The sequence below is a fragment of the Canis lupus genome, chromosome 17, assembly GCF_003254725.2.
Source record: "Canis lupus dingo isolate Sandy chromosome 17, ASM325472v2, whole genome shotgun sequence".
NCBI classification, from domain to species: domain Eukaryota; kingdom Metazoa; phylum Chordata; class Mammalia; order Carnivora; family Canidae; genus Canis; species Canis lupus.
The window spans coordinates 55,384,290-55,397,097 of NC_064259.1; the positions used below are offsets into that span (position 1 = coordinate 55,384,290).

General features: G+C 36.8%; 1 protein-coding gene across 1 annotated transcript in view; it reads right to left on the reverse strand.

Annotated features, from left to right (window-relative positions):
- The window catches only part of SPAG17 (sperm associated antigen 17), a 220,697-nt gene that overhangs the window by 36,695 nt on the left and 171,194 nt on the right, over positions 1-12,808 (reverse strand). The window contains 9 exon segments of the mRNA XM_025453376.3: positions 1,139-1,186; positions 1,401-1,500; positions 3,502-3,547; positions 4,303-4,416; positions 5,378-5,560; positions 7,748-7,875; positions 9,976-10,106; positions 10,400-10,545; positions 12,263-12,451. Coding sequence (XP_025309161.3) covers positions 1,139-1,186; positions 1,401-1,500; positions 3,502-3,547; positions 4,303-4,416; positions 5,378-5,560; positions 7,748-7,875; positions 9,976-10,106; positions 10,400-10,545; positions 12,263-12,451 — 1,085 coding nt within the window.

Below are 12,808 nucleotides of genomic sequence, written 5' to 3' on the forward strand. Positions count from 1 at the left end.
ATTCATTCCTCAGACTATTGCAGTTGTGTGGCCTATTGCCTATACTCTTAGAACTGTTTTCACAAAAGAAATCTCCCAGTTAATAAATCCAAATTCCTCTTTTCATTCTCCTTTTTGATTCCTCTACAGAATCATCTTCCATTGGTGATCACCTTCCATTTCCTGGAAACTTTCTCATTCGTTAACCCTCCTCCCCAGATCCATTTTCCATGCCACCAACACTTCTCTTTCTATAACACAAATCTAAGTATGAATTTCACTTTCTTCAAAAACTTCTGTTGCATTCCATTATCTTCCTGTAGTTTAAAATCTGAAATTTTTAATGTTTCAAAAAAATTTTTAAATGTGAATGAATAACATATGCACATAATTCAGAAAGTATTAAAAATATGTAATAAGAAGGAAGTCTGCACTTCCGCGATCCTCTAACCTCTCAATCTCCTTCCCTGTAGACAATCATTGTCATCAGTCTCTTAGAACTCCTTTCAAGAATATTCTACAAGATAATACACACCTTCTAGTTTGACCTTCACTATAGGGTTGGCCCATAAGATGTAGGGTCCTACCTCACTACTTCTCCAACACATTCTACAAGGCATCTCAGACATTTTCATGAAGAAGAATCTTCATCCTTCCTCCAGTCATTGTGGAGAGGAGCTATGCAAATGTGTGCAATAGTACCATATGTACTACCATATACTTAGTAAATATATCTGGCTTCCTCTCCTGTTGGGGTGACACCTTCAGCTAGGAATAAAAGGAAACCAAAGCACTTAACTGCTTAGAGCACATTCCTTATCTGAATTATAAGAACCTTGAATGTTTATGACTAGGCTCTGCATTAAGATCTAGAATATTTATTAGTATATTAGAATTACCAGAGCACAGAGAGTACCTGAGGACTTTCTTGCTTGTGAAAAGGAGTAATGGTCTATGTAATGGTCAAATGTGCTTCCTCTAGAGATAATGATGTCCTCACTCATAAGCTGAGTAATCACTTGGCAAAAATGTAGAAGATATTCAAATAACAGCAGAGAGCCTAGCTGGTAGACCTTTCAACCTATCCCACTCTAAATTTCTGAGGCTCCACAAAACTGGGCCTTTTTACATGCTTACTTATACTTCAAGATAGAATTACCTCTTTTGTTCCAACTTTTCTCTCCAGTGCTTTGTTTTTTCTGTGTGCCTGGGGGAAAGGAAAGGAAAGTATGAGGGAATGCTCTCAGCCTACAAACAATACAAGAAAAACCTCCACTGAGTGATAAATTGTTGGGAGTTTCAGAGATGAGAGGCTAAGACTTCATTGGTGTCATCACCCAGAGTTAGGATGCTGTGTTTCTCCATTTCCTCAATCACTGTATGCTTGACACTAATTGGAACACATTATGGGATCAGCTTACCTCCATTTCTTTTCAAGGAAATATTTATCAAATGTTTTTGGTGGATGTTCTGGAGCAGTAGGCAAAGATTGCTTGAATAATTCGGCTAGGTGGGCTGCAACTTTAAAAAGAGACACATTTAACTTATTTATCCTCACTTTTGAAGACATAACATACAGCCAGTGCCTGATTACTCCAGAGGGCTTCTATGAGCCTATATTTAGTCTACCAAGTATCTACCAGAATCTCCATGCCTAAGGTGTAATATAATAGTAAATCAGGACATGTTTAGAAAATATCCTATGAGAGAACACACATCTTATTGTTAAAATGTAAAATGTAGTGATCTCTCATTTATCCACAGCATTAGGGGAATTAGTACTTTGCCTAATTGAATTTTTTTCACAGCCAAAACATTAAAAAAAAAAAAAAGTCAACCATTTTGTTGAAATTGTTTTTCTAAAAAAAAAAAAAAAAAAGATAAAGAAATCTAAGGATCTGAATCTAAGGATCTGAACGTAATACAATGGCTGCTTACTAATTTGGGCATTTATTCTGAGCCTATTCCTCTGAACATGGCCTCAGTGAGATGTTAACAAAGATAAAACAATTTAAAAGGTTCCATGTTTTACGGTTATATGAGCTTGGGAAACACTGACTTATACAAGGTTAAGTATGTTTTGTTTCTATAGGACTTAGTTAATTTACACTGTGGCTCTTTAAAAAATAAGGCAATATGCAGGATTATCCAAACTTATTTTATCATAAAATTCATTTTTGGTGCAACCATTTCATAGACTAGTGTTTTGGGAAATACTTTGTGGAGTATTGTCTTAAAATTACCACTATTAGTATTTCAAGGACAGCTCTAAGTATGCGAAACCCTATTTGACTTTGTTTCGTGTGTATGTTTGAAAAATATGTTTAGTTTGTCCTTTATTATTAGGCAACCTGCACATTTACCTCTACAGTGATCGTTCCATGTCACAAATTTAAATGCTACAATGTATAGGTCACAAATAAAGTATAGGGCATCTAGTTAAATTTGAACTTCAGATGAACAACAATTTTTTTGTCCCAAATATGTATGTCCCAAATCTAACATGGAATATGTTTATACTAAAAGGTCACATGTTGTTTACGTGGAATTCAAATTTAACTAGGCCTTCCCTATTTTTATTTGCTAAATTGACAATTCTAATATAATAGGCTGCCCAGGTAAAAGAGTGACAACAGAGTGGCAATTGAAGGTTGTGATCAATTCTTTGGTTTATGGTCATTCTAAAGGGGCAGCTGTTAATCATCTTCAGCCAAATGTCACTATGTGGTAATGTCACATTCAAAAGATGGAAAATTGAGATAAACAGAAGTAACTGTGCAAGTCAACACTGTGGGGGACACATAAAACACATTTGTGGGGTAAATGAAGCCTATTCCTGCCAGTTTCTGACCTTCGTCATATGGCCAAAATAGAAAAGGAAAAGAAAATCCCATACCACCAAATTCTTGCCTGCTTGCTTGTTGTGAACCTACATGAACCTATGAAACCTACGAACCTATGTGAACCTATGAAATCCTATAACTAAGTTTGCTGTGGCTGTATATTCCTCAAGTAAATATGCTTTGAATGAGGATGTTTTCTCAGACTGCTTGAGATACATATACATATAAAGGTATATAAAATTTAAAAATATAGTATAAAACAGTGCAAGGTTTTGGTAATAACTGTAGCTGCTCAAAAGTTCTCTCTCAGTGTGTGTGTGTGTGTGTGTGTGTGTGCATGTGTGAATGTATGTGTCAGGGAAAGAATGTTGGCTGATTGATTGTTTCCCTCTCGTATCTTAGCTATGTTGGAAATACAAGCTGAGGTTAACATAAACATCAAATGTCAACTGTTTTTTCATTCAGCAAATGAAAGTTAGAGATAAATGGGAGGTAGTCATGCTTTTCGAGGATATCACAATTTAGGCAGAAAAAATATATAAATAAATCATTACAATACAAGATGGCCAACATGACAATAGAAATATATACATGGTACTCTGCTATCAGATGAAGGAATCACTGAGAAGTGTATTTAAGATTTTTAAATATTTTGCAGAAAAATATTAAATGTAGTTACCTTCAGTTACATGACTTTTTGTAGTTTCTTCCATTTTAGGGAATGACTGAAATAAAGATAGAATTCCTTAATGAGGATGATTATACTACATACAAATTCACTTTGCTTAAAAGCATTCTTCATGTGCTCAAATTGATTTTTTATAGAAACTACTATAAAATGAATTTTTTAATGCCAATAACAATTTATTTGATATTTTTATAGCTATTCCTTTCACTTAACAAACTTTTAAAAAAGATTTTATTTATTTATTCATGAGAGACATGAACAGAGAGAGAGAGAGAGAGAGAGAGAGAGGCAGAGACACGGGAGAGGGAGAAGCAGGCTCCATGCAGGAAGCCCGATGCGGGACCAGATGCAGGGACCCCAGCATCATGCTCTGGGCTGAAGGCGGCACTAAACTGCTGAGCCACCCAGGCTGCCCAACAAAATTTTTTAAACACATTTAAAAAAATGTGTTTAAGTTTAAGAAATTTTAAGTTGTAGAAATTCCTTTTTCTTCCTCCTTCCTATTTCATTCATTCATTAATTCATTCAACATTTCAATGAATGTCAGTTTCTAGGAAAACAATATAAACTTTTATTTAAGAGCCTTCAGAATTACTTACGATTTAAGGAAGAATCTAAAAAGCATTAAGAAAATCCAGTACATGAGGAATCAGATTTTCCCAGAAATAAGAAATTATAAGGAGGGAGAAAATGCTCCATAGAAGTGGCAGAAACAGCTTTAGTTGCAATATTTTGTCTTGAGGTACTGAAACAACAGTAAAAACATTGGTACATGAAACGTTTCTTTCTCACCATTACTAGCTTGAGGAGATCTGCAGCATTACCCCTTTCCTCCTCAGTTCTGGAATCTTTAATAGTCATTTCCTGTAGCTTATCCTCTTTCTTTAGAATATGGTTTATATAATCCTAAATCAGCAGAATAAAACAGATCAATAAAAAACAGAAATAAGGTAGAAAGAGACACCAAAATGGTCAACATCAACTGGAAATACTACAAAAAGAGTAAGAATATATAAGTTCTCAATGCTCAATAAACCAGTTACCCATCGAGCAATCTGGAAAACCTTTTTCTTAATTCTATTAATTAGCAAGGACCTGAAGAGTCCAAAGGCAAAGCTTGGAGAGCCACAAGATATTAGAACTGTACGAGGACCCCAGAAAGGCCCAGCTTCTAACTCTATGCTCCAAGATCCTCATCAACAAAATGTACAGACTTGGGTTAGATGGTTTCTAGAGTTCTCTCCAGAGATAGTCTTTATGATTCTATCTATGAATGTAAGTTTAGGCTTCTTCTATATCTTTGCTTCCAAGAGAAATATACTTTACTTTATTCCTAAGTATCTATTTTCATAAATAAATGGTCCCCTGCTCTATGCTAGATGCTGGGTATGTGACCATAAACAAAACACCTATGATCCTGTTCTGAGGCAGTTAGCAAAGTAGACAGTGAGATAGTTACAGATATAGCTTATACAATTGACTATATATTTACAAATTCTTAGACCACTTCCAAACAATGCTTTTCTTCCATGGACAGGTATCAGAATAATAAACAGCTCTACCTTTTTCTGGAGGTCACTAAACCAGTTTTCCACACAGTAAGAAACAAGGAGGACTCTATATAGCAATCACATGTAAAAGTTACTTATCTTTTCAATGTCTCAGGGCCTCAATACTTCATATGCCTGATGGGAGCCATTAAGTATTTTCTACCTCTCAATCTCCCATCCTCTGGAAAATTGACATTCATGTATTGCATTCGATAAATACTGGTAGAATTGCATAATTTCAGGTTCCTCAGGAAACCAAGAGGAATAATTGCCCTGTTCCTGATCCTTGTGGGTCAAGTTACCTGAATTTCCATTACCTTAAGGGAAATCTGCAACTTTAGTTTCACCTCATCCTTCAAGACCTCATGCTGGATGAACTGACGCATCTGTAGAACGTTAGGGCTCTTGAGTATAGGGCCTGGGGCACTTATTAGCTGTTTGGACCCAATGTCAAGACCCTTCCAAATCTGAGTGCCAAATGGAGGTCCAGGAGTTTTTTTCTGTTAACAAAACAAAGCAGACAACCATCAAAAAAAAAAAAATCAGAATGTTTTAACTTTAATTTTTTTTTTTCTGAGCCCTTATTTATGTAGGCACTATGTTAGGAACCATTTGTTAAGTAATACAACAGAAAAAATATCCCTGCTCCCAAAAAGTTTCCCAAATATAAGATAAATCGGTAACAGAACTGTGCAAGCTTTCCTCTTTATATGTGTTATCAGGAATCTGGATATTTTATTTATTTTTTAAATTTTTATTTAATTTTAATTTGCCAACATACATATGTATAGTATAACACTCAGTGCTCTTCCCATCAAGCGCCCTCCTTAGTTCCCAGTCACCCATTCCCCCCACCTGCCTCCCCTTCTGTAACCTTTTGTTTGTTTCCCAGAGCTAGCAGTCTCTCATGGTTTGTCTTCCTCTCTAAATTCTCACTACTCAGTTTCCCCCCTTCACTTATGGTCCCTTTCAGGAATCTGGATATATTAAAATCTTGCTACGTTATGTCCCATTTAGGGGAGTAGTAAGCAATGTGTTGTCATGGAAATGTAGCTCAGCTTACGCCAAATGTATAGGACTATTGCTTATTACCACAAGTAGCCCAAGACATTTGGAATGCGGAGTCTTACTTTCTGTTTTTATGTTCATTTTGACCTAGAGAGATTGAGAGAGAGAAATTATCATATAGATTTGGGTGGTCTTTGAGCTCACTGTAGATTAAGACACCTTTAGAGCCTTTCCAAGGTTTCTTGGGCTGCCTCACATCTTTATGTCATCCTTGTCATTGATTTTCAGGAGTGGTGTACTTTGAAGCCCTATGTTCTATAGTGTGTCTGATTGCTTCATTGTAAACTGCTATTCAGCATCTGATGCCTGGTCAGTGATAACCACTCAGGGGCTTGCCTGGGCAGGACCACTGCTACTGGGAATATAGAAAGTCAGAGCTATAGGATTTGCAGAGGAAGAGAATGAGCTTCCTTCATTAATCTCAGATTTGACATATTATTGGTCATGAAACACTACTTTCAACTTGGATATAGCCTTAACGAACCATTTGGTGTGGCCTTTTTATTTTTCAGATAAGGAAGTAGAGGTCCAGTGTGACTTGTCCCTAATCCCATATTAATAGTTGGTAAACTCAGGACTAGAATTCAGATCAACTTCATTCACCATGTTGGTTATAGCCATCAAATTAAAATATAGAACTAAGAGGTCTTTGTCATCTTTTAAAAATATTTTATTTATTTATTTTTGAGAGAGCAAGAGAGAGAGCATGAACATGGGCAGAGAGGGGCAGAGAGAGAGGGAGAAGTAGATTCCTCACTGAGTAGGACCCTGGGATCATGACCTGAGCCGAAGGTAGAGTCTTAACCAATGGAGCCACCCAGGTGCACCAAGGTCTTAGTTATCTTAAGTGTTCATTACCTTGCCCTTGCTAATACCAGATTGTGTAGGGAAGCAAAATTCATTATAAATCAAAAACCTTATCCTCCCCACCTAACAGTAGTATGTTTCTCTGATCATATTATCAATGTCTTCAGTGATTTAATAATTTAACATCTGAAAATATGATGGACATATTACACAAATTGCTTACAAAATGAAATGTCAAATCTTGCAAGATGCAAGACTTTATGATTCTTGCTCAAGATATTTTCTTCCATTCTTTAAAAAACTTTAAGTAGGGCTTCTCGAATCTGACATAATTACAGTGTTTACTTTTTAACATTGTAGTTGCAAATTCTTTATAATCCTTCACATTATTCTTACATACTTCAGTCTGTGCATTAGGAAATTAGGGGAGAAAGGGAATGTGAAAGACCTAAAATTGTGTGTTAAAACTAACAAATAAGGAATGAGAGAAGGAAAGATTTCTATATTGTATGATATCAGTAATTCCACAATAGGAGAGGTAGGATATGTGTTAATCAGAGTGGATATTTTCATACCATAGGAAGATGCTTGAGTCTGCAATATAGGCTAAAAGAAATAAAACTGAGATTTAGCTAGTCAGGTGTATTTCTCTAAATTCTACAAATGTTAAAGTTTCAAATATAAAACTCCTGAGCCCATTAACAATTTACATAAGAATGAAAATATGTGAATATATAAGAGAAGACCTGAAACTCCAAACCACTGAGACAGATATATAAGCATAGTGACCTTCCAGAAGAAAAAGTTTATACCTCAATGGAGGGAAATGTCTCCCATGACCTTGACCGGAGATTAGGAGGAACAATTGTATCTAATTCTTTCTTCATTAGCCATGGTGATGCTTCATAAAAAGGGCGAAGGACAGTGATGCTCAGGGCACCTGGTTCAAAGAGTGTTATCAGAGGATCATTTCTCTATCAAAAAGTTTCTGAGAAATTCATTAAGTTTTCACTAAATTCAACAAACATATTTTAAAAAGATTTATTTATTTATTTTAGAGAGTGAGAGAGAGGGTGCAAGTGGGGGAAGGTGCAGAGAAAATCTCAGGCAGACTTCCTACTGAGCATGGAGCCCCACTGCGGGCTCAATCTCACGACCCATGAGATCATAACCTGAGCAGAAACCACCAGTCTGATGCTTAACCAACTGAGCCAACCAGACTCCTCTCAACAAATACTTTTTGATAAGTGAGACCCAGTGATTATGCTTAAGAACCTTATGGTCTAACAAGAAAAGTGAGGCTTTTAGTCACTTTAACACCTAGAGACTGGATTTAGATCACCTGGAATTATTGATACCTTACCATCCTTCAAAAACCACATCCAAGTCCTATCAGTTCACTCGAGCTCACCTGATGAACTGCCTTGGATCATTTGACTCTGAGAGATCCTGTTCTGGGTCATAGCAACAACCAGCTTTTATACCTAGATCTATTCTGCGAATGAACCCCACTAGCAGCCAGAGTGACTGATTGTTGGTCCATGATTTAAACTCTTCATTGACCTTCCACTGATAGTAAGATAAAACTGAGTCCTCAGTGTTTTCTCATCCTGCCTCAATTTGCACTATTCCTCCTTCTGTGCATTGGCTACTTTAGCCTTTTCCTTCCTGTTCTCCAAGGCTTTTTGTGCTCTGCTTTGTACTGTCTCTCCCAAGAAAGCTCACCCTCTAGTTTAATCAACTGCTACTTATCCACCAGTTCTTAGCTCCAGTGTCTTCAGGGAAGCCTTCCAGACTACAACATGTTCCTCTGTTAGATGTTCTCAAGGAACCATATTCATATGAGATTCTCAAGGAACCATAGATTCATATTCAGAGATTTTGTCCTAATTCATAATCATATAATCACGGTCATTGTGTGGCTATATAATCAATACTGACCTTATTTAACTCTAAGCTCTGTGAAAGCAGGATCCATGCTGTGTTAGCTCACTACTGTATCCCTAATACCTAGCCAGTGTGTTTGGCATATGGTAAGTTATCAGGCAGATTCTAGTTAAATAACAAACAAAGCCATTTGCAATGAATTCTCATATAGTTCCACACATGCACCGCACAACCAGTCAGAGTGCCTCACTCTCTATATTCACAAAGAGCAAGTTTTCCTATATTATGCACATGTGCATTGATGCACTAAAATATATTGTGTGCAGAGATGCAGGCATATTTGTAAATAAATTTAAAGTATATCCTACCAACCAGAGAACAGATAAAAAAGGAACATACATGAATCTAGACACAAAACATTGGTTTCATACATAGATGACATGCAAGTTTATATCTATGTTTAAATACACATATAATATACACTAATGATTCTTTTTATTTTAAGATTTAATTTTTTTTAAGTAATCTCTACCCCCAACATGGGGCTTTAACTCCGAATCCCAAGATCAAGAGTTGCAGCCTCCACCAACTGAGCCAGCCAGGTGCCCCTCTGATGATTCTTTCTTGATGCATTATGTGTCACTAATCTTAAGCCACACATTGATTGCCTTTGAAATTGATGAAAATAATATAAATATACAATGAATATAATTATATATAATATGCTATATTTCAGGATGGCTTTCTAACTCACATGTCAAATGTATTTTCTTAGTAAATTTATCAAGGCAACACCTTCAAAATAACAAAAAAAACCTTACAAGCAATATCTCATTTTTCTTTTTTTCTCTACCAAATTGAATGGAACACATAAATAGAATCATAGCTATATACCTAATGTATGTAAAGACAGATTTAAATCTGCTTATAGGTAAGAGAGGGTACTCCTATTTAGTTTACATAGGTTGATGCTCTGATAAAGCTTGGAATGAACATAAATAACTGTATAAACATGTTGATGTGGCCAGGTGGCAAGTAGAGATGAAAAGTGAGCAAAAGGAAAAAAGTAGAGATGACATGAGGGTGGACTAGATAAAGAGAATGGGAGCTGGTGAGGGGACACAATGACTTCCAGACATTCTGGGTTTCCTACCTGGCTGTTCCTGTACTGGCTCCTGCAGAACTACAGTAGCCGATTCTCCATATGCCGAAGATAGGTATTCTTCTATGTCACTGTCTCGAAGAAGTTCCACTCCTGATCCATCAGCATAAATGACAAAAAACCTATTTGAAGCAATAAAATCAAATAACTTAAAGTATTTCATTAAAATGCTCCTTAAACTTGGAATTTAAAAAAGAAGTCAGAGGTGCCTGGGTGGCTCAGTCGGGTAAGCATCTGCCTTCAACTCAGGTCATGATCCTAGGGTCCTGGGATCGAGTCCCATGGCAGGCTCCTTGCTAAGCAGGGACTCTGTTTCTTTTCCCTCTGCCTTCCCACTGCTTGTGCTGTCTTTCTTTCAAATAAGTGAATAATCCTTAAATAAATAAAAGTCATGGGATTATTTTTATCATATTACCTGGGCACGTGTTCACCATAGATTTGCAGATGGTTCTTACAAAGGTGAGTAGCTGATAAAGTATCATAGCCTTCAGGTTTTTCATTTAAATCATTTTCTAAATTGTTTTCAGGTACCATAGTTGATGTGCTACCATCAGCCATAACCTGAGGGAGAAGGTATATAAGCAACTAAAAGAAAAGAAATGTCATAAAGCTTACATTTCCCGTTTGAAAAAGCATGTGGTCTTTTGGTATATTCAGAAAATCAGAGATATTTATTTCCAAGGTAATATTCACTAAGTACAGCTGGCATTAATAAAAGCAAAAACCCAGTAGCACATGTCTACTTACAAACTACACCTAGATTGTGAATACAAACCAGAAGACAAACCAGAATATACTCACAGGAAAGCAACAAGACTGGCTAGGGACTCCAGATCTTACCTTCTGAGCATTAATTTAAGGAACTGGGAATTTAAACATTGAGGAAAGGCTACTCATGTGATAGTTGTCTTGAAATATTAAGGAAGTGATAGTGTGAAAGAAGTTTATATTCTGTGATTGCAAGTGCAGAATCAGGATTCGTGAGACTAAATCTTTAGTATCAGCGTGAGATGTGGTATCAGCATGAGAAGAAATATTTTAACTATTACTACTATTTAGATATGGCATGGATCTCTCCAGAAAGGAGTGTGGTTTAGGCTGAAAGACCACTGAAGGGGATGTCCAAGAAGAGCATCAATGCCTAGAAGAATGCTTGGCCTAAATGTCCCATGTGTTGAAACCTAGGGAGTTTAGGGCCTTAAGGTTCAATTTCAATTCACTATAAATTGAAATTTGTTAGCAGCCTGAACTCGTGCTGGGAAGAGTCTCATTTGTTTAGCACCAACCAACCAACCAACAAACAAAAAACCCACCAAGTAGGATCAGGCCTAGTCTGCATACCAAACCAAAGTTGGGGACTCTGTGCTATGGTTCCAAATCTGAAGAACAACTTCACCACCTACTACACAAACTTCTGCTGTTGGGTGAGGAGTGAAAACAAGGAGAAATGCTTAGAGCAGGGGTTGACAAACCAGTTTTTTTTGTCAAGGACCAGAAAGTAAATATTTTAGGATTTGTAGGCCATACAGTCTCTGTTGTAATTATTTGAGTCTGCTATTATATGCAAAAGCAACCACAGACAAATGAGCATGGCTGTGTTCCAATAAAACTATATAATGACTTTAACATTTGAATTTCCTATAACTTTTATGTGTCATGAAATATTCTCCTTTTGAGTTTTTCCAACCATTTAAATATCTAAAAGCCATTTTTAGCTCATGGGCCTATATGAACAGGTGGCCATGGTTTGCCAGCTTTTGGCCTGGATGTAAGAAGATGGTTGTGGGACTGAAGAACCGAGAAACAGAAGATAAAGCTCTATTATCTAAGAGCTAAGCACCTCTCCCACCTTCCCATCTTCAACCCTACTAGAACCCTCACTGATTTATATTTCTTACCATAGATTTTCTTCCTAGTCAAACTGGTTCTCCCTTTAACGTGGATACAGACCACTCTTATATCTTATATTTCTTTTTGTTGGCATTATTTACAAATGTTTAGTAATGCTTCTTTCCTTCCATTCTAATTCTGTATTTTGGCTTTAACATTTCTACCATCCCAACAGTTGTTAGACTTTCTATTCCCTTGGAAGTACGCTTGAGAAGCAAAAATATTGACATTGATTACTGCTCATGCAAAGTATATCTGCAGTAAGTAGATAACTGATCCCCAGGCAGCTAAGGTATAAAGCTGCATGGAACCTTTTAAGTGTGAAATATTAAAAAAAAAAAAAAAAAAAAGCCCCAGCCTCTCTCTCCACACTAAGTATGCACTTTACCTGAAAGGTATTTCCCTCAGGATCTAGGACCTCACAGATAACCTCCGATGTGTGCTTCATGATGTACCTGCTAGCTCTTAGCTGCTCACGTTTTTGGAAAGGGTGGTATATATCACTGCTTGTTTCATGACAATATGTAGCTGAACAATCCCTATCAATGTGAAGGCAGCCTGTGTTTGGAGGTAACACCTGGAAGGGTAACAGAAAGAGAGAAATTATATTTAAAATGTCTTGTTCAATATGATGGATTTGGAAAATCATTTTGAGGAAAAAAACTATACATAGATCTCAGCCACAAACTGTTTTTTCCAGGAAAAAGACATTACCCAAAAGAGGGCTTCAGCTTTGGGAAGGGGGCTCTCTGATAAAGAGGCAAACTGAATAATTAGGATGTAATTTCTGGGACCCCTGAGTGACTCAGTGGTTAAGCGTCTGCCTTTGGCTCAGGGTGTGATCCCAGTCCAGGGATCGAGTTCCACATCAGGCTTCCTGCAGGGAGCCTACTTCTCCCTCTGTCTATGTCTCTGCCTCTCTCGTCTTTCATGA